This window comes from Melanotaenia boesemani, chromosome 21 (genome assembly GCF_017639745.1).
Source record: "Melanotaenia boesemani isolate fMelBoe1 chromosome 21, fMelBoe1.pri, whole genome shotgun sequence".
Lineage (NCBI taxonomy): Eukaryota > Metazoa > Chordata > Actinopteri > Atheriniformes > Melanotaeniidae > Melanotaenia > Melanotaenia boesemani.
The window spans coordinates 22,780,875-22,802,979 of record NC_055702.1 but is presented as its reverse complement, the minus strand read 5'-3'; the positions used below and the strand labels follow the sequence as shown (position 1 = coordinate 22,802,979).

Below are 22,105 nucleotides of genomic sequence, written 5' to 3'. Positions count from 1 at the left end.
TTGTCTGGACTGTGTTAAAAGATAAAGCTGCCTACACTAAATACTAACTTTCAAGCTTCTTAGAACTGCACAAACTATTTTTGTCTTTTGCCCATTAATGTTTTAATGAACTGTTTTTGCCTATTTCCTGTTTTTTTGGCTATTTAAAAAAAAAATCAGCCGTGCCTTCATGGTTTTAAATGAAAAATAAATGCAAAATATATTTGTCTCTCTAAAATAATTTAACAGGTGTTTGACCACTCTGCTCCAGATAAGTTGAAAGACTTCCCAAACATTTCCAACGTCTTTTCCTTTTATGAAAAATAGAAAAAAATGCACATTAGCTCTTAAATTATTAGAGTTCAGATAGAAAAGATTGACATTTTAAGAATCAGATTTCCTAATATAAATGACATCCAAAAACAAAATGGAGAAAACCAGTCATTCTTCTTTTGCCCCTCCTGAATGATTTGAAAAAGCCAGTCAGGTTGGAAGTATTACTTTAGTAAAAAGGCGAATTTCATCACAGCCCAGCTGTCTGCTTTCACCACTCTGTAAACAATAAATACTTGGAAATTGGTCCTTCAGTTCAAAAGAAAACAGATTAGTGTCTTTTACTGTTAGAAAATAGTTTAAATGAAAAAGGTTTTGCTCTCTTTTGAGCTAATTATGTGCTTGTTATAACATGAGTGAGAAAAATTTAGTTTTTAATCCCCCAAAAATGCCCATTTTATGTGTGAAGAAAATAAACATCCTTTTTTAAATTTTTTCTTTGTATGCTCGTACTGCAGCCCTCTTTTTTAGTAAACAAGATTCTGACTGCGGCTCCGATGTGGAAACTTCCAATTATAAAGTCGCATGAGCAGTCTCCTAACTCAGATCAACACTCAGGAATAAACAGTCAGATTAAAAATTACTTGATCACTGTGGAGAAATCCAGCTTAAAACCAGTATTGGTTTTAAAATGGATCTTTCCAGCATTGCTGTGTAAAAAAATGTTGAACATGGTAAACATCTTAAATCTGCTCATTTATAGACACAGAGTTTTAATTTAGCTGTGCCATGTTTATACCAAATGATATTCAAGTTGAAATACATAGCAAATACAGCTTAAAGCTCAGGCACTTTAACCTTAATTAGAGGAAAAAGTCAGCAATTATAGCTTTTTAATACAAAGGGCCCTCCCCTCAAAACAAAAGGTATTTAGACTCAAAACAGGTGGAGACCATTCCTTCAGTGATCCCTCAACAATTAGGAAATTAAGCAGTCTGGAGTTTAATGTCCACAGCAGGAGTAGATAATGATGGGATCACTTTTATGGTTCCAAACAAGGTCTGCAGAACAGCAGCTCTGAACACACAACACGCCAGCCTTGAAGCAGATGGGCTACAGCAGCAGAAGACCACACCGGGTGCCTCCTGTCAGCTATATAAGGAAAGTATGGCAACAGTTCACACAGACTCACTAAAACTGGACGGTAGAAGATGGATTAAAATCATCTGGTCTGATGAGTTTTCATGCCAGCTGCCACATTAAGAATTTGGTGAGAACAATATAAAAACATGGATCCATCCTGCCTTGTATCAACAGTTCAGGCTGCTGGTGCTGTAATGCTGGGAAGATGTTTTCTTAGCACATTTTGGTCCCATAAATACCAACTGAGCACCATTTAAGCACCACAGCCTACCTGAGTATTGTTGTTGACCATGTCCATCCCTTTATGATCACAGTGGAGCATCTTCTGATGGCTACTTCCAGCAGGATAATGCACCATGTCACAAAGCTCAAAATAACCTTCATCATCCCCAAGGAACATTTAGTTTTACAGCTAGTAGAAACTTACCCACAAAACAACCCATCAGATCATAAGACATTTAAAATCACAGGTCATTTAAAAGACTAATTCCTGCAGGGACAAATTAATCTTTTTGTCTGTTAGTTGTGAATCTTGGCAGCAGAAAGAAGTGACATAAACTCTTTATGTAATGAGTGGTCTGGATCTGCCAGGATCAGTCTGGCATTTTTAACTGATCTTACCTTGTGCAGATAAGTGAGGTTATTTAAGGCTGTGCCAGGAACTGCACTACAAACTCTACAACGGTTTTTGTTCCACATTAAAACCACTGAGCTAATGATAAATATACACTAGCTGATGTAAAGCCAATCTGTCAGGTTCTTACACTGATTCACAATTTCAACATTGGAATAACCACAAGTAAGATTATTGTACTCCCTTTTCTGAAATAACTAATCATCTCTATCTTTTAAACTATGTATCTCAAAGAAGGAGGACTCACACCAGCTAGTGAAATCCCTCACCACTGACCCAAGATCAGGGTCAACACTGCTGAGGAGGACGTGACTGAGTCATTAGCCAACCTTAAAATATGACACTCTAGATGCTACTGTGACAATCATTGGTGTATATGATGAATAAAAGGGGCAAAAGAACACAGCCCAGTGGAATATCCGTAGAGAAGAGGACATCAGATCCTCACCCACTGAGACTGTTCAGTTAAAAAAATTCATCAGCCAACCTATAAAGTCAGAGTACCATAAAACAGCTAAAATATGGAGTTGAATATAGTTAAAAGTTAAAACTCAATAAAACATCATTTTGCATCAGTTTTACATCAGTTTTTTTACTCTCTAGAAGCCCCAAATATCACATTTAAAAGAGTTCTTGTTGCATCTTCCACCCCCTGCCTGACCTACAGGTGAATTTAAGTGGGTCCAGATGATAAAAAGACCTCCTTGACAATCAATAAGGTCAACAAGCCTGAAGTCATTCAGTGACTGAGCAGCCTCGTTTTTGGGGACTAGAATAATAAGAGTCTTTCTGAAGCTTAAGGACCCTATGTTTCTGCCAGCTGCAGGGCACAATTCTTCAGAATGTGGCCTCAGATGCCATCAGGACCTGGACTTTTCCTGCCTTGGGTTTTATGAAAGAGTTCCCCCGCCAATGTGCAGTATTGCATCTGGAAGCACATTTTCAAAACCAGAAATGTCTTTTGTTAAACCATAAATGTTAACTATTGAAAAAGATAAAAAAAAAGAAAAGAAAAGAAGGTAAGATTGTTTAACTATCAGTGCTTTTGCTTGGCATCCCCACCATGGATCTAACCCCCTCTTAAGCTGACCGAGAGGTGTTGGACCTAAACATGTTACACCCTCTTTTTATGATTTACCAGGACAATTTTCAATTCTTTCTACACTAGTTTCTTAAGCGTGAGGTATCCAGCCATATCCCCATTGTTAAACCTATAGTATTAAGCATGGTAATTGTATTTTCAACCGATTTTGGAAATGCCAGATTTCCTGGGAATGACTGAGTTCTCTAAAAGGGTCTCTTATTTAGAGACAGTGTCTGAGAGTTCATCCAGACCAGTGAAAGCTTTATTTTTGCATATTGCCAGTCAGTACAGCTAGTCCTCAGGGCAGTCGATAGACTTCATTGACCAAAGTGGGACTACATGTCATACTGTTTTTTTTGTCTGTTTATGACGTGCTGCAGACCTCTTGGCCAGGATCATGATCTCAATGGGTTTTTTCTATCTGGTTAAATAAAGGTTGAAAAAAAAAACATGGAACTCTGGTTTGTGTTTTCTCAGGACTGATCTGGAGGACAGAACCAAATAGAAAACACTGTGGTCCGACGAGCCAAATGGAGCCCTGGTCAGGGACTTTAAAGCATCCTGTTTCATAACACAGATCCAAAGTCTCCCAAGTCTGCAGTGGTCATAGTCTCCCATAAAAAAATTCAGAGCATCCGCAGAGATTCCTGAAGCTGCTGCATGCTCTTCTCCATTGCTTCACTAGATTGCTCCACAATAATCATTTGATGGATTCAAAGAAGTCTAATAAAAAGCCGCAGAAATTCCCTAAGCAGATAGCAAGGGTGCAGGGACACAATGACAGGAGTACATTGAGCCCTCAAGCTCCACAACCCCTCAGCCATGTTTCTGTCAGTGCAAGAACGCAATCATGATCGTAATCTACCAAACACGTGGCATTAGCTGCAGATTATCAATTCTGCTGCAGACGGACAAGATGTTTTCTATCTTGATGATGGGAAGCGGCATCCGGCGTTGGCCATTCCACTTCAGCCTCTGGCATGCCTCCCCTGCTTCCTGGCTGCTTATATTCCCAGCACCGATTCTCCCTGGAGATCCCTGTTCGGAGAACATCCATGCAGCCTTCAACAGGAGGAGTAACTTCCAATGCAGATGCACTTGGTCCTCTCAGAGTCAAGTCACAAAGGACCAAAAAGTGAACAAATAGTAGGTGAGACACGATTGTTGCTTCCAACTTTACATGAACAGGTCAGTAAAGGGGTTAGTAGTAATTATAAATGGGATTTTAAATTAAAAACAAAAGCACAACATTACTACTGCCTGGCACCATTGCCAGCACATTCTTAACTCATGGTGGAACGGGAGATTTTCAACATGGATGCATCAACTGCGTGACACTATCATGTCAACATGGAGCAAACTCTCTAAAGAATGTTTCCAACACCTTGTTGAATCTATGGTACCACGAATTAAAGTAGTTCTGATGGAAAAGGGAGATCCGACATGCTACTAATGTCACATACTACACTGAATATTGCAGGTTAGTAAAACTTTCAACACTCATCTCTCACTGAAAGCTTGTGAAGCTGCTTTCTGGGCAAAGATGTTTGCTTTTCTGTTATGCCACGCTGCTGATGTACAACTGACAACTTCTGTGTTACTGGTTCTGGTTCCCTCGTATTCTGCACACTTCATGGCCCTACCCCTCTCCCTCTCTTTGCCTACAGCCACTCAGCTGGATCCTCAATACACATATTTTTTTTCAGTCCCACTCCCTGACAGTCCTGTCATTTCTGCATCATTTTGTGGTGGCAAGTCTGTGGTTGCAGCACTCTGAGATGGAGAAAACACCAGCTTGATAGTATGATCCTTATTACTGACCATGTTGTGGTGCACCACTAGAGTTAAAGAATGAGACTGTTAGTAACTAATTTGATTGAAATCAAATTAGTTAGATTTTCAAATCATCCCATTTTGTTATTTTTAATTTAGTTTCTCTTTTTAAGGAGGAAGCAGCTGCAGATTTTGACAATGATCTTGGGCTTTAATCTCAGATATTTTCTATAAACATTGGGTCCTAAAAAAACCCTGCTAAGGCAAGCTTGTCCATCCACAATAGAACAGAATTTACCTTTAAAGAAATTTCAACCTATAAAAAGGAATGAAGATATCTAATACTGTTTAAAGCCAAAGTGTTAATGAAGCAGGGTTAGCAAATGCAATTATCTGTTGGCCAAACATTTGATCGCTGCTGCAGGAGCTGCTTTTAGTAATTTAAGGACTTAAAAAAGTCAATCCAATCCGAGATGACTTCTTTGCCTAACTTGTATAAATTTAGCAGTGATTATTCCTCTATGTCTTTCTAGAGTTTAAAATAAATCCTTCTGGGACATTTTGTTTGCATCTTGTCAAGATATTTCCAAAGAATCTCATAAACAGATTTATGATCTGCATGCTAATGTAAATCAAGACATTCCTCTGATCACGACTATGGCATCCCCTCCTCCTCATTAGAAAAAGGTAGGTCATGCCGTTGACAGCATCTTGTGCCTGAGGGCCTGCAAAAATATGCATGCATCTCTCTGTGTGTGTATGTTTGGAGTATTTGTTTATGGTTTGAATCCTATCCTTAACGTTGTGCTTTCTTCTCAGCACCCATCAGCCCCACTGATGGTGGATGGTTGTTGCAGATTTCCTGCATCCTCATCAAGCCTGCCACAGTGTCGTAATTTATACTTGCTGCCTTGTATGTCTGCTACACTATATATAAACTTATGGCCATTTCTCTTTTTTTGATAATGTAGAAAGTGGTGAGGACAGTACATCGCCTGGAGGCATTAGCCGCTTATTTATTTGTGAGTTGTCCCTGAACTTGACTTTTAGTTTTCAGTTTCTGTATTGTGTTGATGACGTTAGCCTTGTTTAGTGCTAAATATTCACATGTGAAGCACTGAGTCAGACGCGTTCTTGAAGTTTTATAGGTTTGGCTTTGACACTCTAGTGTTACTTCGTATGGCCTTCTTACGTATTGTTTCTCCTTTTTTTTTGCCATTTTCTTTCATCTCTGTGGGAAGCAAACACAAGTGTGAGAACAAAGAACGATCTTTGTGAGCCCAGGAGGAGAAGCAGTGGGTGCTGCCACATTTAACAAAAATGGGATGTTTTGAAACCATCAGGAAGTTGAGTGTTATGTCACTACGTACATACTGTATGTACTCCAAAAAGAAATCCGATAACGGACTGGAAAATGCTCCAAATATCATGTGCATGCAGAGGTGTCAAATTCACAATCATCTGACTTCTCCCATCATCAGATGTTGATGGTCAAGTAAACGAGATCATTGTTGCAACAGTCCATGTAAATTCAGACAGTTTGGTTTTATCCCTGAAACTAAACATGAAACAATGGGAAAAACCACTTGTTTGGAACTATTTTCTTTTCCTAAACCAAAATCTAAAACTTAATTCACATGACTTGCTTTCCAATTTTAAGCTATTTTTTGGGCTTAGATACAATTTTTGTATCTAAGAAAAGGTATGTGACCCAGAAGTTTTCGCTTTGAACGTTGTGTTGACCAAAGCTATGCTGAACTTAACTGATAATAATTATAAATCCATACTGAATGCATTACTGCCTTACTCATTTTGCATGTGCATGAAGAAAATGAATCATGAGTTTATGTAATATAATGTTTTCTCTTTTACACCTGTAGCTGTAGAAACCAAGCATTCAAATTGAAAGTTCATGGTTGGCCAAGAATATACACAATCCAAAGGGACTCGCTGCTCATAAGAGTTAACTACTTAACACCAATTTATAACATTATATGACCGCTCGTGTAGTTTATCACTCATCTATAACAGCTGAGGGTGTGCGCTGGATCAGTGGCTTATTAATTCACAACAAAGTCACCAATAAGGCAACCTTCTTGCCAGTCAGCAATAGAGCATCAATATGGAGTATATTAACATTTAAAAAATATTAATTTGGGTAAAATTTTAACATGTTACAACTGAAAGTTTTCTTGCAATTTACAAGCACAACAAAAAAGTCATGCAAATAATCAGAGGTCTTAACTGTCTGACAAATATGTACCTATAATACATAAAAAACATACAATATGTATGTACTTCTGTTGATCCGTGCATACGTGAGGTTGTGTTGGTATATGATTTGTTTTTTAATACAGAAAGGTTAACTGGATGGTACACTGAGATATTACAAAGGTGGATATTTTGCATAATAACTGCTGCTTGGTACAATGCGGTCAATCCAGATCAAATCCCATCTGTCATTTCATGGCACATTTAGACCGGCCAAACAAACAGAACTCTATCAGGGCCAGTTTGATTCCTCCTAATGCCCTCTGAATTATTTAGGGTGCCATACATTAACTATGAGAAGGAACTGGAACAGTTTTGTGTGTTTGAATGTGTATGTGAGAATAAATGCATCCTTGAGTGGGTACATGCTTACAAGGGGCTTTTTGCCCCTTTAAATACATGAAAAGAGGCAAGAAAAAAAAGGGACTGATCTATTAAACATGTTTCATTGCTTCCACAGTGAGATAAATACCTACTAAAGCTGGCAGAGCAAAAGATAATTTCATTAACTAATGAGGGAGCTGCGTAGAAATTTACTATAATTGTTCTCTATCTTGCAAATCCTGCAATAATGGTCCATTTAATATTCTGTGATTTACAACACTGGGAAGCAAGTTTAAAGTCATATCTTGCTTCCGAGGAGCCAGAAATTTTGCAGTTTTAAAGTGGTCTAACAAGGGTGCCCTGATACCAGGATAGCCCGTGGAACTCAGTTCAACTGGAATTCTGAAAAATGCACTTTCCTTTGGTTTGGTTTACTTTCACACTGCACCTCACTCAAGCAAAACAAAACTCCTCAACATCACGTAGTTAAAACAACTGCTTGTAAGAGGCGATATTCCCCAAAATGACCACTGACCAAGAAGAATAATGAAGAAAATCTGGTTCGCTGATTGGCCAAGACTGAAAACAGCTTGTTCTCTGCTTATAAATAATGCAGCAAGAATTAATTTATGCAGATGTAAGGTTTTTGTTTTTACTTTAGTGTTCAAACCTGATATGGTTTTCACCAGAATCTATCCAGTATGAGCAGCAGGAGAGGCAGCGAGATATCCGACATGTTGGCTACGACACGCCCTCTATGTCATTCACTGGATGGTTCATTTGCTTTCTCACAATGCAAGACAATCACTTGCAAGTAAACTGAGACCAGATTTAGCTTCTTTGGTCCACACCAGAGTGTGAATGAGTGTTCAAACTAATCCAAACACACTGTACAGTCAGTGGAAGTGGAACAGGGTTCATGTAAAGCAGACCAAACAGAGCAGGTGTGAGTGCACTAGTTCTCAAGGACTTCTGAAGGTCTTCTTTGGGCATTGGCTGGTTTTTTATCCATGTTGAAGCCAGATCTTATAACTGACCACTTGTATGCTATTACGTCAAACATATTTCAGCATTCCATCTAAAAATAACAGTTACGACATCAGAAAGCAATTTCCTCAAGAGCAAAGACCTGGTGTAGAGCCTAAAAGTTGCACCAGAACTTTCACTCGATTCATCTACTCATGGCTGAGGTCTAGCTAGTCCTTTCAGATGGACTGTTGTATTCCCAAACAGCGTAAACATTTTATTACATGCATCGTTAATATATTCACTGCTTTCATTCTGTTAGGGTTGTTTTCTTTGTTTTCATGCATTAACTCATCTGGCATCTGAGACTGAGCCCCTCCTACCTGCCAAGCCAGTTAATCACCTGATCTTTCTCGCCTCGATATATATCTCTGTGTACCTCCTTCATTAGTCCTCTGAATATTTATATCACCAGTTTGCAATTTTATCTCCACCTTTTACTAGATTAAATTTCTGCTTGCTGCATCTCTGGAGGTCTTTTGCTTGTTTGTTCTACCTGCTTCTGGAATCTGCCTGTTATTCTCTGTGTCATGTATTTCAGATAAATTGATGAATGACTGGGTATTCATGAATATGCATGATGGATGTCTTTTTTTTTCTTTTTAACAAATTTTAGTTAATTTTAATTTAGCTTCTAAAATCTTCTTAATTTTATTATTTTTAAACTTTACTTCCTTTTTTCTTTTTATTTTATTATTCTGTTCCGTCTCACTGACTTATTTTATTTTCCATGCTTATCTATCTGGCTTGAAGCTGCTGTGAGGAAACGATGTCTTGGGGATCCAGGAGCCAGCCCACCAATGCCCACAGAGGCCGCCACTGCAACCACCCAGATCAGGGCAGGCCAGAGTCCACAACACAGCCATAGGGCTGCAGTACAGGACCCTTAGCCATCTGGTCAAGGGCGATCACCATGGCAACAACCCCCATACCGAGTAGGCAAAGCTCCCAACGCAAAGGATCCCCATGAAAAAAACACTGGGGTTAAATAAATACAAATATACACATAAAGGCTTTCATAAAATAATCTGCTATAAAAGTAAAAAGAATAAAACAACATAAAAAATTAAAACAGAAGTCAGTTAAATCCTAAATTGAAAAGGAGAGCCTCTTTTTAAAAACAGTCTCTTTAGCCCTGAGGTTTGTGACAGGCTGCTCCACAGACGATGACCGTAGCAGTAGAAAGGGCCCTTTCTATTTTAGAAGTCCAAATGTTATTAAATTTATTAACTAACATAATAACATTGTTTCTAACCCGTTTACATTGGAGTTTAATAAAGAATTGAATGTTTTAGGCTTTCTGTTGGCAATATAAGGCTGCATGATGGTGTAGTTGTTAGCACTGTGGCCTCAAAGCAAGAAGGTATCTGGTTTGAGCCTTGGCTGGGTGGGGGGGTGGTTCAAACAGTGGCCTCTCCGTATGGAGTTTGTATGTTCTCTCCGTGTATGTGTGGGTTCTCTCCAGGTACTCCGGCTTCCTCCCACCATCCAAAGACATGCAAATGAAATTTACCCATTTCTGCTGCATTCCAGGAATGAACACTGTACTTCTTTTTGACAAAGAAATTTAAATCATTTTCTTAGTGTTTGTGTTCTCTACAGCAGAGGGGCTTCTTTTGTAGCTCTTGGCGCATTTCAACACGCCTGTTTTAGCAGCAAAAGAGCAATTCAATTATGCTTCAAATGAGTGATCATCCAGTTTACGAGATCAGAGTCAAAAAGGAATAGTAAAGGCAATGTAAACCATCCACATTCATATACCACACATCTAAAGGACCAGATGGAGCTTTAGGTTTAGCTTCTGTGATGGCTTTAAAGACAGACTGCTGCTTCATTGAAGATTCTTTGAAACAAGAGGTATTTAAGCAGATTTCAATCAAGATGCAGCCAGGAACTAAATGAAATGGCCACAGTTTTAATCAAACTTTATCAGATTGAAGAGAGAGACCAGCCACCAGTTGTACTGAATAGTTAACAGGAGGAAAGATTTTCCAAGTAATTAAAAATCACTGAAGGATGCAGAAAGACAAAGAGGAAATTCATGAGGGTTTGTGAATGTTTATGATGTAGAATCAACACTCTTATACACAAGGAACTACATGGAAAATATGGGAAATATATAATTTGCATTGTCTGTTGCAGAGATTCTTGGCCAAGCCGTGAAATGAATGAAACAACACAGTGTGCAAAAACACTCTTTATTTGCAAATTGATGTACAGAGTTGGGAAAAACCCAGAGAATTATGGCACTTTCCACTGCAGATAAAACAGTCGCATATTTCTGCACAGATTTACGCCTTGGCGTATGAACATGATTCGGTAAGGAAACTAAAACAACTGATGTTGAAGAAATTACGAGTGTTGGACCTCTCCCAGCCTAGATAATGCAGAATTCATTGGCTAGAAAGATTACTTCAGTCTTGTTGAAATTATTCAGCGTTCACGAACATATTTTCAGAAATATACACAGGTTGTGGAGGATTAAAGGAAATGCCTTTGGCCTTAGATTGGTTGACACACGGGTTGGGGGCTATTTTATGATTTCAGGTCATTTATACTATCACTAGTTCTTCTGAAAATGGGTCCAGATCACGTTTTTAAGATATTTTCTTCAAAGTTTGTGTGTTTATCCAGATGGGCCTGGTAATGGTTAGCGGCAGACCTTCCAGAAATAAAGGTTAGGAACCACTGGTCTAACTGTGAAGGATAGCACAGCTGATCATCTATTGTATTAACATCCCAACCCCATTAACAACCTCCTCATCTTCCTCTCATGACCTCGTTTGAGTGCAACCACAGATGACAGTAAATACCACAAACATTAACCCATTACTACCATATGAAAACCCATGATCATGTCTGTGTGCCACTTGGTTTAAACAGGCTATAGAGCATTTATCATTTTAAGTCCAGGGACTTGAACTGACCCTCAAACCTAATGGAAGTCCCATTCAGAACTATTACAGTACTTAGAAGAGTGGCGAGCTCAGCATGGTGTCATTTTCCCATCTCTTCTCCTTCCGCCCTGCAGATTGAGAGATTAGGAACTCGGCCTTCATATTTGAGCCTTTCTCAACATTAAACCCTGAGGCTACAATCAGCTTTTGTTCTGTTGTCGTTGTTGCCACACAGGAAGAGGGGCTGATAGGACATGACTGAAGTAGGGTTTTGACACGAGCCGGTTTTCGTTGCATGGACATATGTCTGCATCACAGAGGATTCGGGTTAGATCTGACATTGACATATTGTAAGGTGAGGTGCAAACTGACAAATTGGCAAACCTCTTACCGAGACAGTAATTGTCCAGTTAGAGCTTATTACCACGCACAGCCGACCTGTCAAGCTTTGGGTGTATCTAAGCAGTCCGCATGGTGTTGGGAGTCCACACATGACAAGTCTTTGCAGACCAAGGGTGTGTCCCAAACCGCGCACTTCTATACTTCGAACACTACACTTAAGTGCTTAGTGCGCTGACACAGAAATTTCAGTAAAAACTCAGTGCACTGAAAGTACCCGGATGCTACCCTAAACTCGGCCAAAAATCTAGTGCGAAACGATGGACACTACACGCACTAAACGGACGCCATCTTGCTGACGTAGCGGAAGGGGAGGGACTTTCAACCAGTTTTTCAGAGCTGGCAGCCACCCACTCAGCGGTACCGATGCAGGCGGAGGGTATTTTCAACTGTTGTAAGTATGAAGATATTTGATCATAATTCTAATATAAACTGCAGCATGCTTCTTATCTCTTCTATCCCTGATGACAGTTATGGATCTGATCATTTGTTGGAGGCTGCAGTAGAGTTAGCAACGTAAATGTTAGCAGTTTTATAGCCGATTTCGCGGATCTAGATGGGCTATAAGTGTTAAAAATGATTAATGCTATAGGTTCCGTATGTTTATTCATGATTGCTGAACCTCCAAATTAAGCACTGCGGGGTCTCTGGCGTAAACGAAATGGTCCCTGATCTGAAAACTGATTAGGAAACACCGCTGGTTTAGAGAACCGGCCCGTTTCCATGGTACCGCTGACGAAGCCGTAGCTGATTGCAGACTCTTATCTAAAGTGATGTACAAAGTACCCATAAAGTACATAATAATGTTTGCTTTTATATAACCTGCCATTCTGTGTTCACCGTAGGTCACTGTGGCATCAAACTACCGAGCCAGCAGTGGCACTGAGGCATTTACCACCTGCGGGCTAGGACGCTGCTGTGGAGAAGAGGAGGTGGCAAGAGAGAAATGATTTAATTAAAAGTTTAAATAAAATGTTTTCTGCATCCCTGTTTTAGCATCTTCATTACTGCATTTCATATTTTAAATGATTTCTAGTATAATCGGTTTCCTGTTGCCAGACGTGAACGGTATCAGTGTAAACACTAATGAAAACAAATGTATAATGTAACGTACTTTAATTCAGTTAAGATATCTTTGCTTATTTAAAAACTGTTTTAGCATAAAAGTATGACATGCAAACACGTATGTTGACGTGATTTTGGATTTTGGAAGAAAAAAAAAAGGTATATTAACCGAGCGGCGCTGCTAAGCTGGTACGTCACTACCGGTAAGTGCAAAACGTTAGTGCTCAATTTGGATCAGGACTTACCCACGATAGTGTGCACTACAGAAGGTAGTGCTTAGTGCGCACTACGCACTACCTTCCAGTGCACTCATGTAAGTGCGCGGTTTGAGACACACTCCAAGTTTGTATTTTCCATCCAATATCACTATGTCAGTCACATTTAAACCCAGACTGAAACTTTCAATTTCATTCAAGTTTTGAAAAGGGTTAAATTTTCTGTTTTTCCCTTTCTTTTTTTAGTTTTCTTGCTCAGACCCACAAACATCAAATATCATTATCCAAAATATAATCTGTTGAACTAATGCACCTCATTTCCTAGCACCATACAGAGTCCATTTCAAACACAGTAAATGGATTGCAGAAATTGGTGGTCTTCTGTTTGATGAGTGGCGCCATTATCGCCAGCAGGGTATCAAACTGGACCGCTGATGTCCTGAAATACACCTGAAAATGATCAGGATGATTCAGCAGCTTGTTTTTGTCTTTCATTTTCTACAGTAAAGAAGTAAGTGGACCACAAAATTACCTTCACTGGCTCAGTTATCCATGTGACAAGCTAATTCGAACATTCATTAATTTATCCACACAAAGTGGTCCTAAAATATCCTTAGCAGAATGTAAGCTTTATTAAAACAGGGCCTGCAGTTGTCATAGTTATCTGCTTTAACACCATTTTACAACATGAATATGTCCAGCTAATTCCTGACCACAGTAATCTGACCTAACTTTACTTTCATGCTCTCTAGACTTTAAAAGCAGATTTTTTGGAAGGTGTCAAATTATTTTTGTAGCATAAGTGCACCTGTGTTCTAATTATTTCTTTACAGTCTGGAAAGAAGTCCTGGATGTTCTTGAGTTGAAGCGCAAGCACATACTGCAGGACTCTCCAGTAACCTAAAAGAAATTAAGAAAAACCTATCTAACCATTTCACCTCTTATTCTCTTTCTCATGATTTGCTTGCAGTGAAAAGGTGAGAAAAGTTCAAACTTTTTAAGCAGCAATGCTGGCACCAACCAATCAAATTGCTTGAATGAAACCCCGTCACTGACTGTGCTACAATTCTAAATGTTTTGCCCACCCACTGTCCAGCATTAACGCATCACATGTGAGAATTCTGCCTTTAGAAGTCACCACAGCATTTTGGGTTGCTTTGACACCAGCGCTTTTCGATTTAAAATCCTAATTCGTGTGCTTGAAAAAGGCTTTGTTTGGGGAATTTTGAAATATGATAACTGCGAATCTCAGTCCACTTCAAGCGAACTAAATACAGGAAGCGGACTACAGAGCAAATGGCATTGTGGGTAGACACAAGCAAAGCCTACACATGTGCGGGATGATAGACAGCTTTGGCTGGGTGAAATGTCTCACGGTCAGATGTGGAAGAACTCTGTGAAAGTTCTGATCAACCCAAGACTGCCAGGGTCTGATGCAGCTCTATGTTTTACTCCGATGTGGTGGAAACAGACGGTGACTTGCATCAACCAATAGACGAGCAAGTTTTCTTCTTTGTGGCGTCTCTTGTCTGCTTCTTCAGTTATTCTTGATGCAGCACCATCGCTGGCGAGAAGGGGAGTGCGTTAGTTAAAAGCTCTGATTTGTTTGAGAAGTGCAGCCTGAACTTAAACTCGGTCTAAAAGAATGTTCCACCTCCCAACTGAACACCAAGTCTAGTGGACTATCCTGCTGTGAATCAGTTCTGTTTTTATTTCTCTGAATGTGTGTTTTTAATTGTGCAGCGTGCTGGTTAACAGTTTAAATGTGCATTATAAATAAAGTTGCCTTGATTTAATCAGGTTCAGGTCTTGACTTTAAACTACTGCAATAAAGTTGGTCTTCCTTTCCCAGTTATTCTGTTCTAAAAATAGCTTTGCTGCTGTGTTTGGGATCATTGTCCCGTTGCATAACACAATTTCAGCAAAGCTTTAGCTGTCGGACAGATGATCTCATTTGACTCCAGAATACTTTGGTGTACAGAGAAGTCCATAGTTATTTTAAGTTTTTGGAAGAGACAGTGAACATTACAGAAACACACAGACTTTAGCCTAAGTCTAATTTCCATCCATTGTTCCTGGAGAATGTTAAAAACAAGTTTATGGCTGACTTAATCACTGCAAGGTGTTCAGGTCCTATGGCTGCAAAACAAGCCAAAATGATCAGCCCTTCCACCCCCATGTTTTAATACTTGCTGAAATGTATTGGTTAGTTTTCACCTAATTAACTCTTATCTGTGCTGCTGCCATTTTTTTTTTCCTGAGAAGAGAGGCTGTCTACTGAAACCCTTCCAAGCAAGCCAGTTTTTTCAGTCTTTTTCTAACTGTACTGTCATAACCTGTAGAGTCTGAGATGTGGCTCTTGGGTTTTCTATAGTTTCTCTAAGCATTGACCTTAAGGCTGAACTTGCGGGAACATCCACTCCTAGGAAGACTGGCAGCTCTCTTGAATGTTTTCTACGACCTTCTAGCCTTTCTCAGATTGACACGCGGCAGCAGCTGCTTCTCTAAGATTAATGCTGATTGTCTTTTTTTCTTTTTCTTACACAACTGCTCTTGTAGAGGTGCTCGCACTTGCAGAAGACCAAGAATTCAAATATAAGTGATTAGCAGCAATTGGCTGCTATTTTTCCTTTGAATTTCAATGGAAGTCACGCTGTTTTGCATCTTGACTTAGTTTTTCTTTGGTAAGTTTGAACAATATGGAATTTGCTGTGTGCTGCTGTTCATTTGATGATTTTTTTGCCTAATTTTACAACTCAGCCTCATGATATTCTGATCAAAGATTAAAAGGAGAATATAGTTTCTTTATAACAAGGCCATATTTGAATTAACTATGATCGGTTAACCCCCAGCTGTTCTGATGGAGCCACTGGAGAACGATGTTTTGAGCAGCACTGTGATAATTTAGCCCTTCTGAGAAAAATCACTGAGTCTTTTTGATGTATAAAACTTCCTAATAAATTGCTACCCAGGCACTGGGAAATGCAAGCTCCTTCTTTAATAATTTCTGCATGAAGCAGACTGGATAGGCTGCATTATGAACAGCACGGTCCAATATGCCATGACTTCCCAGTGAAGTATGGGAATTAAACCAACGTCTTATGGCCCTTTTTGTTTACTGTGTGGGTTGACTGACTTTGGACGCCCTGAGGCAGGCTATGGGGCTGCAATGATTTTACAACTGATGTGTAATCTACAGAAGCATGTCTGAAATATACATTCAATGAATCTGTGAAGCTGCAGGAAATGTATGATCAATGTAAACACTGAGTGAAGCTGGAATTCTCTGCCATGCTTAACAGCACTGGAATAATAGCCTTCAAAAACATGAGTTTTAGCTTAAAAAAGTTCATAAACAGTCGTTGTGTTTGCCATTTTTTTTCTTTCTGTGTGCACTCTTCATGCTCTTCGGCTTCAAAAAGACTTTTTCTTCTTTTTGGTTTATTTTCCCAAGAAGCACCTGGCTGTGACAAGTTCCTGAACATGCCACGACAATTTAACACTTTTCAAAACGCCTACGTAAAAATCTAACAGTCGGCAGCTGCTCTTGTAAAGAGGGCTTACATCAGCGGGAAGCCAATCTCCCTCACAATTTAAGAGTGGTAGAAAAAAAACAAAACAAAAAAAAAACCAAGCTATCATCATTATGAAATCCTGGCTTTAATGGGAGGTCACTGTGACATTAATGGAGATGAAGAGGGTGAGTGAGTCAGATGAAAATGACTCAGAAGTGCAAACACTGTCACAAAAATAACTCAATCTTCCAGCTATTTGGATTAATTAGCTATGTTTGGGTTGCCAGACGGTACTCTCTGTCTGCGTGGATTCATTTAGTGAGAAGCTTTGTTTCTTAAAAGACAGTTCTGCATGTCAGCAGAAAAGGAAGGTTTAATTATTGAGATTAATAATGGCTGGTTTCCATTTAGGTGAAGTGTTTTACTGGACACCTGACTGGAGCTAATGACATAAATTCCATAAATGCTTCTTCTGCTGTAAACGCATCTGTCATGAAAAAGTTCTGCTACTCTGCAAAATTAGTTAAAAGGATGTTAAAGATAAATATACAAATCTATGACCTTAAAGACAAAAGAAAAGGGGAAAAAACTCTGTGTTGGAATTGCTTTCATTTGTCCTGGAATGTGTCTTCTAAACTCAATACAGTGACATTTTCTCCTTCAACTTTATTGGTAATTAACTATGGATGGGATACTTCAGAGGAGATGCTCATTGACAGATTGTTAGTTTCGCTGGCATGCAAGTTAGATGAGGTGTTAAGTTTAGTTATGCAGAGAGTATCCCGTAGGTGTGATATATTCTGTGTTTTTCCTTTAGACTCCACCATTTTCTATTCGGTTTTCAACTAATAAAAAAAGAGAAAACTTTTAGTAGTAATTAAAGTTCAAAGGTGAAGAGATGCCCAAAGGGAAAAAGCATCCTTGAGTCAACATCTACTGAGGCGGGTGAGTAACTCGTGCATGCTGATACCAGAAGCAGACTGTTATTTGAAGTTGAGATGATAGTCTTTTTTAATTATTTACGCTACATTTTTTTCATCATTTTTTAAACAAACATCTTTGAATCCAAATAAATTTGATTCTTTCCTTTCTTGGGTACATTGGATGGCACCCAAACAAACATTTACTGCATTTATTAATTATTAAGAAAAATTATATCCTAAATCATAAGGTTTTGTGTTTACTTGAGATAAAAATGCATTAATAAGCATTTTTAAAAAGAACAGGGAAACAGGTTGCTAGACACTGTTTGCCAAGTTCTGCTCTGATCAGATGGCAAGGTCAACCAGACACTGCTAAAGCAATTTTTTATAGCGGTTTAAAAACATGTAACACGCCTAACATCTGGCTTTGGACTGCAGAAAAATGTGTTTATCATATTTAGTTCTGCATTAAATAACTCTTAGTCTTGGGTTCAGCTCCAAATGGAATCAATGGGAACACAACACCTGGGTGCACGCTGTAAATTTCAGTTTGGATGATGCACTTGGTTCTGCAAAAATGGTGCATCTTGATTTTTTTTTTATTTTTTTTTTTATTTTTTACAGAAACACACATTTATGAATCATATTTTCTCACATGGACGCTCCAAAGCTGACAGTGACAACCTGAGTGATAAAATCATTGCAGTTCTCTTCATATTTCTCCATCCTGTCGTCGACAGTTTGAGATTTAATTAATGTCTGAACATAGTTTCAAAATGTTTCTACATTCAAGCACTCTGTAAAAAAATAATTTTAACATAGAGACTTTTAGTTTTAAGACTGGGAACTCAAGAATGCAAGTTTAAATGTGAAGCCTGAAGTCTAAAGTGTTGAGTTTATTTCTCATTAGAAATACCAGTTTTTCACTTATGGAAACATCTAAGCAGAATTTTTCCCTCTTTAATTGTGTTACATACAAATGAAGCCTCACTATGGTTATAATAAGGGCTTAAACTGACCTGGTTTGTCAATTTTACTAGTCAGTTTAATAACAAAAATAAAAATAAACACATAGAAGAAGCCACCAATAATCAAGCAGAGGTATTTTAGGGACTAGTCAGGTTTCAGCAGGGGCAGGGCACCTCTGGATCTCCCCAGAAAAAAAATAATAAACTAATCTAAATTTAGGAAGTAGTGCTCATGAGAAACTTTGGCAAAAAATAGCATTCAGGATTTGATGTAATGCTGTCAAAGTTACTGCCTTGTCTAATGTTACAGTGCTACTTAGGGCCAATATTCAGACCATATTACCAATTAACTAAGTTCTAAAAATACTTTATTTGACAATTTAAATAAAAGTAATGTTTACACAATGTCCCACCTTAATGTATACAAGTTGGCATCAGTTGTATTTTATTATTTTTTTACATTATACAGAAAAATTTACAGCGCAAAATACATAATGAACAGTCTATTTTTGTTCACTTATATGTCTGGCTGAGCTCAGGAATAAATATTTCAAACAACATTCATATTGCTTTTTTTATTTTACATAAATCGAAGTGATTGTGTAAAAGTGACAGATTTTCTCCTATTGGCGCCCCATAATGACGGCTAATTCAGCATCTGTTTCGTATCCTGTCTCTTCTCTGAGCTCTCCCCAACCAGTAAAAGTCAGTCGGATGTTTACTCTTATCTCTTGCTCCGTCACCCTCTCTTTCTTTTCCTTGTTTCCTCTGATAAAGTCCTCTTGTGTTTCTTTGCTGAATCAGCCATGGTCTGCCTTCAAAATGGCTATCGTGTTGATATCCAGTTGCTAGCGTGTGATTGTGAGCCGTAAAACAAAATGCTGCTGTCATGTGATACCCTGAGCTGGAAAATAAAGTTGTAAAATGGTTCTGGTTTTAAAGCCTCGGGACATTGCAGGGCAATGACGGCTCCACAAATGTGCATAATGAGTGTAATGTGCCATCAAAATGGATCAGAAGCACAGATTTTAAGGTCAGAAGTTTATGTATTATTGATTTCAATCAGCAGTTGATAGTCTTATATTGATTGCTGAATCCAGAATTGAATCAATCAAAACTTTATTGTGATAAAAATGTTAATATTGGCAAAGAAAGAATTGTGTTTGCCACCTTTGTAACTTATGAATACAGACTGAACTTGCTACTTCAGGTAATGAGAAAGAATTAAGTCCTCATCCTCACTTTTTTACGTTTGCTGTTGGTTTCTTAGCTTCTCCAGCCAATTTGCTATATTTTGTTTTTGTGTTGATAATTGTTGTCTTCAGAAATTGAGAGATTACATCTTTGATTTAACTATGCAAACTTGTCTAAAGGCAATTTAAATCTTGTATAAGAGGCATTTTTCAATTTCCCACAGACTTTTCAGTCAGATCTTTGCACTTTGATTTTTTTGAAAAAAAGAAGGCTGATTAAAACATGCCTCCCTTCTCAGGGGTCTCAGTCTGCTTCACACCACACGGTCTGACTGAGAGCTTATTTCGAAGCCTAATTTCTGAAGCCGCTCAGAAAGTAATTTATAATAAATGACAGGAGGTGTGCTGAGCTTTTGCCCTACTCTGTGCACCTTTGCATTACCTCATTAAAAGTCAGTGAAACGTAGCAACAATTCCTTTGAGTATAATTAGGATAAAAGATGCCTTGTTTTCCTTCTCCTTCCACCTGGCCATCACTATTCATGAACAACAGTCTTGACTAATAAATCTGAGACGTTGACTTCTTCATAAACCATTTATGAAAACAGAAAGGTTTAGTAAACACTGAAGACTTGCAACTTGTCCCATGACCCTGCTACCTGTGATTGGTATGAATTAAAAAAAAAAAAAAAACAGCTCTAACGCCAGACTTTTACTTTAATTTGTTGGGAAGGTTTGTTAATTACCTTTGCAACTTTACCAGAAAAACAGCCAAAATAAAACTGTTCAGACTAGAGAAAGCATTTTAGAGCTGTGCATTATGTGCATGACTTACTTGGGCTTTGTGTGACACAACTGTTTGTCGTGTGATTAGAGTTACAAACCCAGATAATTTCCCAAGAGATGGTCCACAATCAAATGCCATTCAAAGTAAAGAAAATACCCAGTGAGGTTTGTAGATTGGAAATTGTAAAGAGAAGAATCAGGACAGAGATACAGACAGGCGAAAAATAGCCATCAGAGAAGTTCCACATATAGCTGTGAATGTAAACGCTTCAGTTTGTTCTCACATGGACACACTTTTCTTTTCTTTTGCCTGAAATCAAGCACAAAGCAGCTGATGTGGGTATATGAAGGGGGGAAGGGCTTGCCTGAGAGAGGTCCAGCTCTACCTATCCTGATGGTCATCTCATCAGAGTCTGCAAACAGGAAGGAGGCGTCCTTTTCCTTCTCTTTGGCCAGCTTGGAGTCAGGGGGCAGAGCCAAGGCGGTGTGGGGGTCGGTGCCGACGCCCTGACGATGATAGAGAAAGACAGAGACACTGATGCAGCTTCAAATCAATTTTACACACAGCAGATTGAATCATTCCAGCATATTTACAGAATTAACCAAGCAGCTGATTGAGGATGGATCCAGATGGTGAAATCTGCTGCTTCAGGTGAACATGACTGATTTATGTATCTTTACAAACAAGATGTACATAACAGTGAGCTAAAAGAAAATAATGTGATAGAGGTGAACTGCATGTAGTTTAGCTGGTTCATCTGATCTCCTACTGACATTCACTCGATAACTGTACTTCAAAAATATCTAATAAATAATGAATCATTTCATTAAATGCCCAAAATAAGCTAGAAAATATTCACTCAGGAAGACTCAGAAAAGAAACAGGCTTGTGGTTTTCCTGTGGTTTTCTGCAGATTCAGTACCACTGTAAAAAACCTCAGATTTATCATTTTAACACTTCTATCTAAGTTAGGTGAGCAAATAGTTTCAGCTGAACTAACTCAAAATGTCAAGTTTACAAATCAGTGGTGCAAAGAAAAACAGACTTTGGTCCAATCCCAGCTCCCTCCCTTGGCCCTTCCACTTAGTCATTACCCTCTGTTTTGCAGATATATAGTACCAAAGTACAAATCAATACTTGATTGTGCCAGAATTTTACTCAGCTAAAAGATACATCTAAAAATAATTGTCCTTGGAACCAAATATGAGCATCTGAGATTACTGCTCAGCTTCAGTTAACAGATTCAGTCAGAAATCTTGGTGTCATTTTGGAAATTTTCAACATTCAAACTAAAGCAACGACCAAATCCGCCTTTTACTGCCTAAAGAATAAATCTAGAGCACGCAGACTGAGCATGTTTTAGAAAAATTTGCTCATGGGTTGTTTTCAGTAAGCTTGGAGTTTTTACAGGTCTTGTTAAAAACAAACACAATCACTAAGACAACAGTGACTAACGCTGCTGCAAATGTCCTCACACAGACCAGTAAAAGGGAATGTTTATCACTCCGGTTCTCACATCTCTACACTGGTTTCCTGTGCTTCAATTTATTTAAAATGTTGGTGCTGGTGTACATGGTACTGACTGACTCTGGTCAGAAATATATATCTGAGGAGCCACAGAGATTTCCAAGATCAT

The 22,105-nt window shown here is 38.6% G+C and overlaps 1 protein-coding gene across 2 annotated transcripts in view; it reads right to left on the bottom strand.

Moving 5' to 3' along the window:
- Positions 1 to 22,105, bottom strand: part of LOC121632520 (zinc transporter ZIP11-like) — a 210,756-nt gene that overhangs the window by 76,227 nt on the left and 112,424 nt on the right. Inside the window, exon 5 of one of the 2 annotated variants that reach the window (XM_041974098.1) lies at positions 20,855 to 20,975. In XM_041974098.1, coding sequence (XP_041830032.1) covers positions 20,855 to 20,975 — 121 coding nt within the window. Of the gene's footprint in view, positions 1 to 20,833; positions 20,976 to 22,105 lie in introns of both variants that reach the window. The other variant, XM_041974097.1, reaches the window with a different exon arrangement.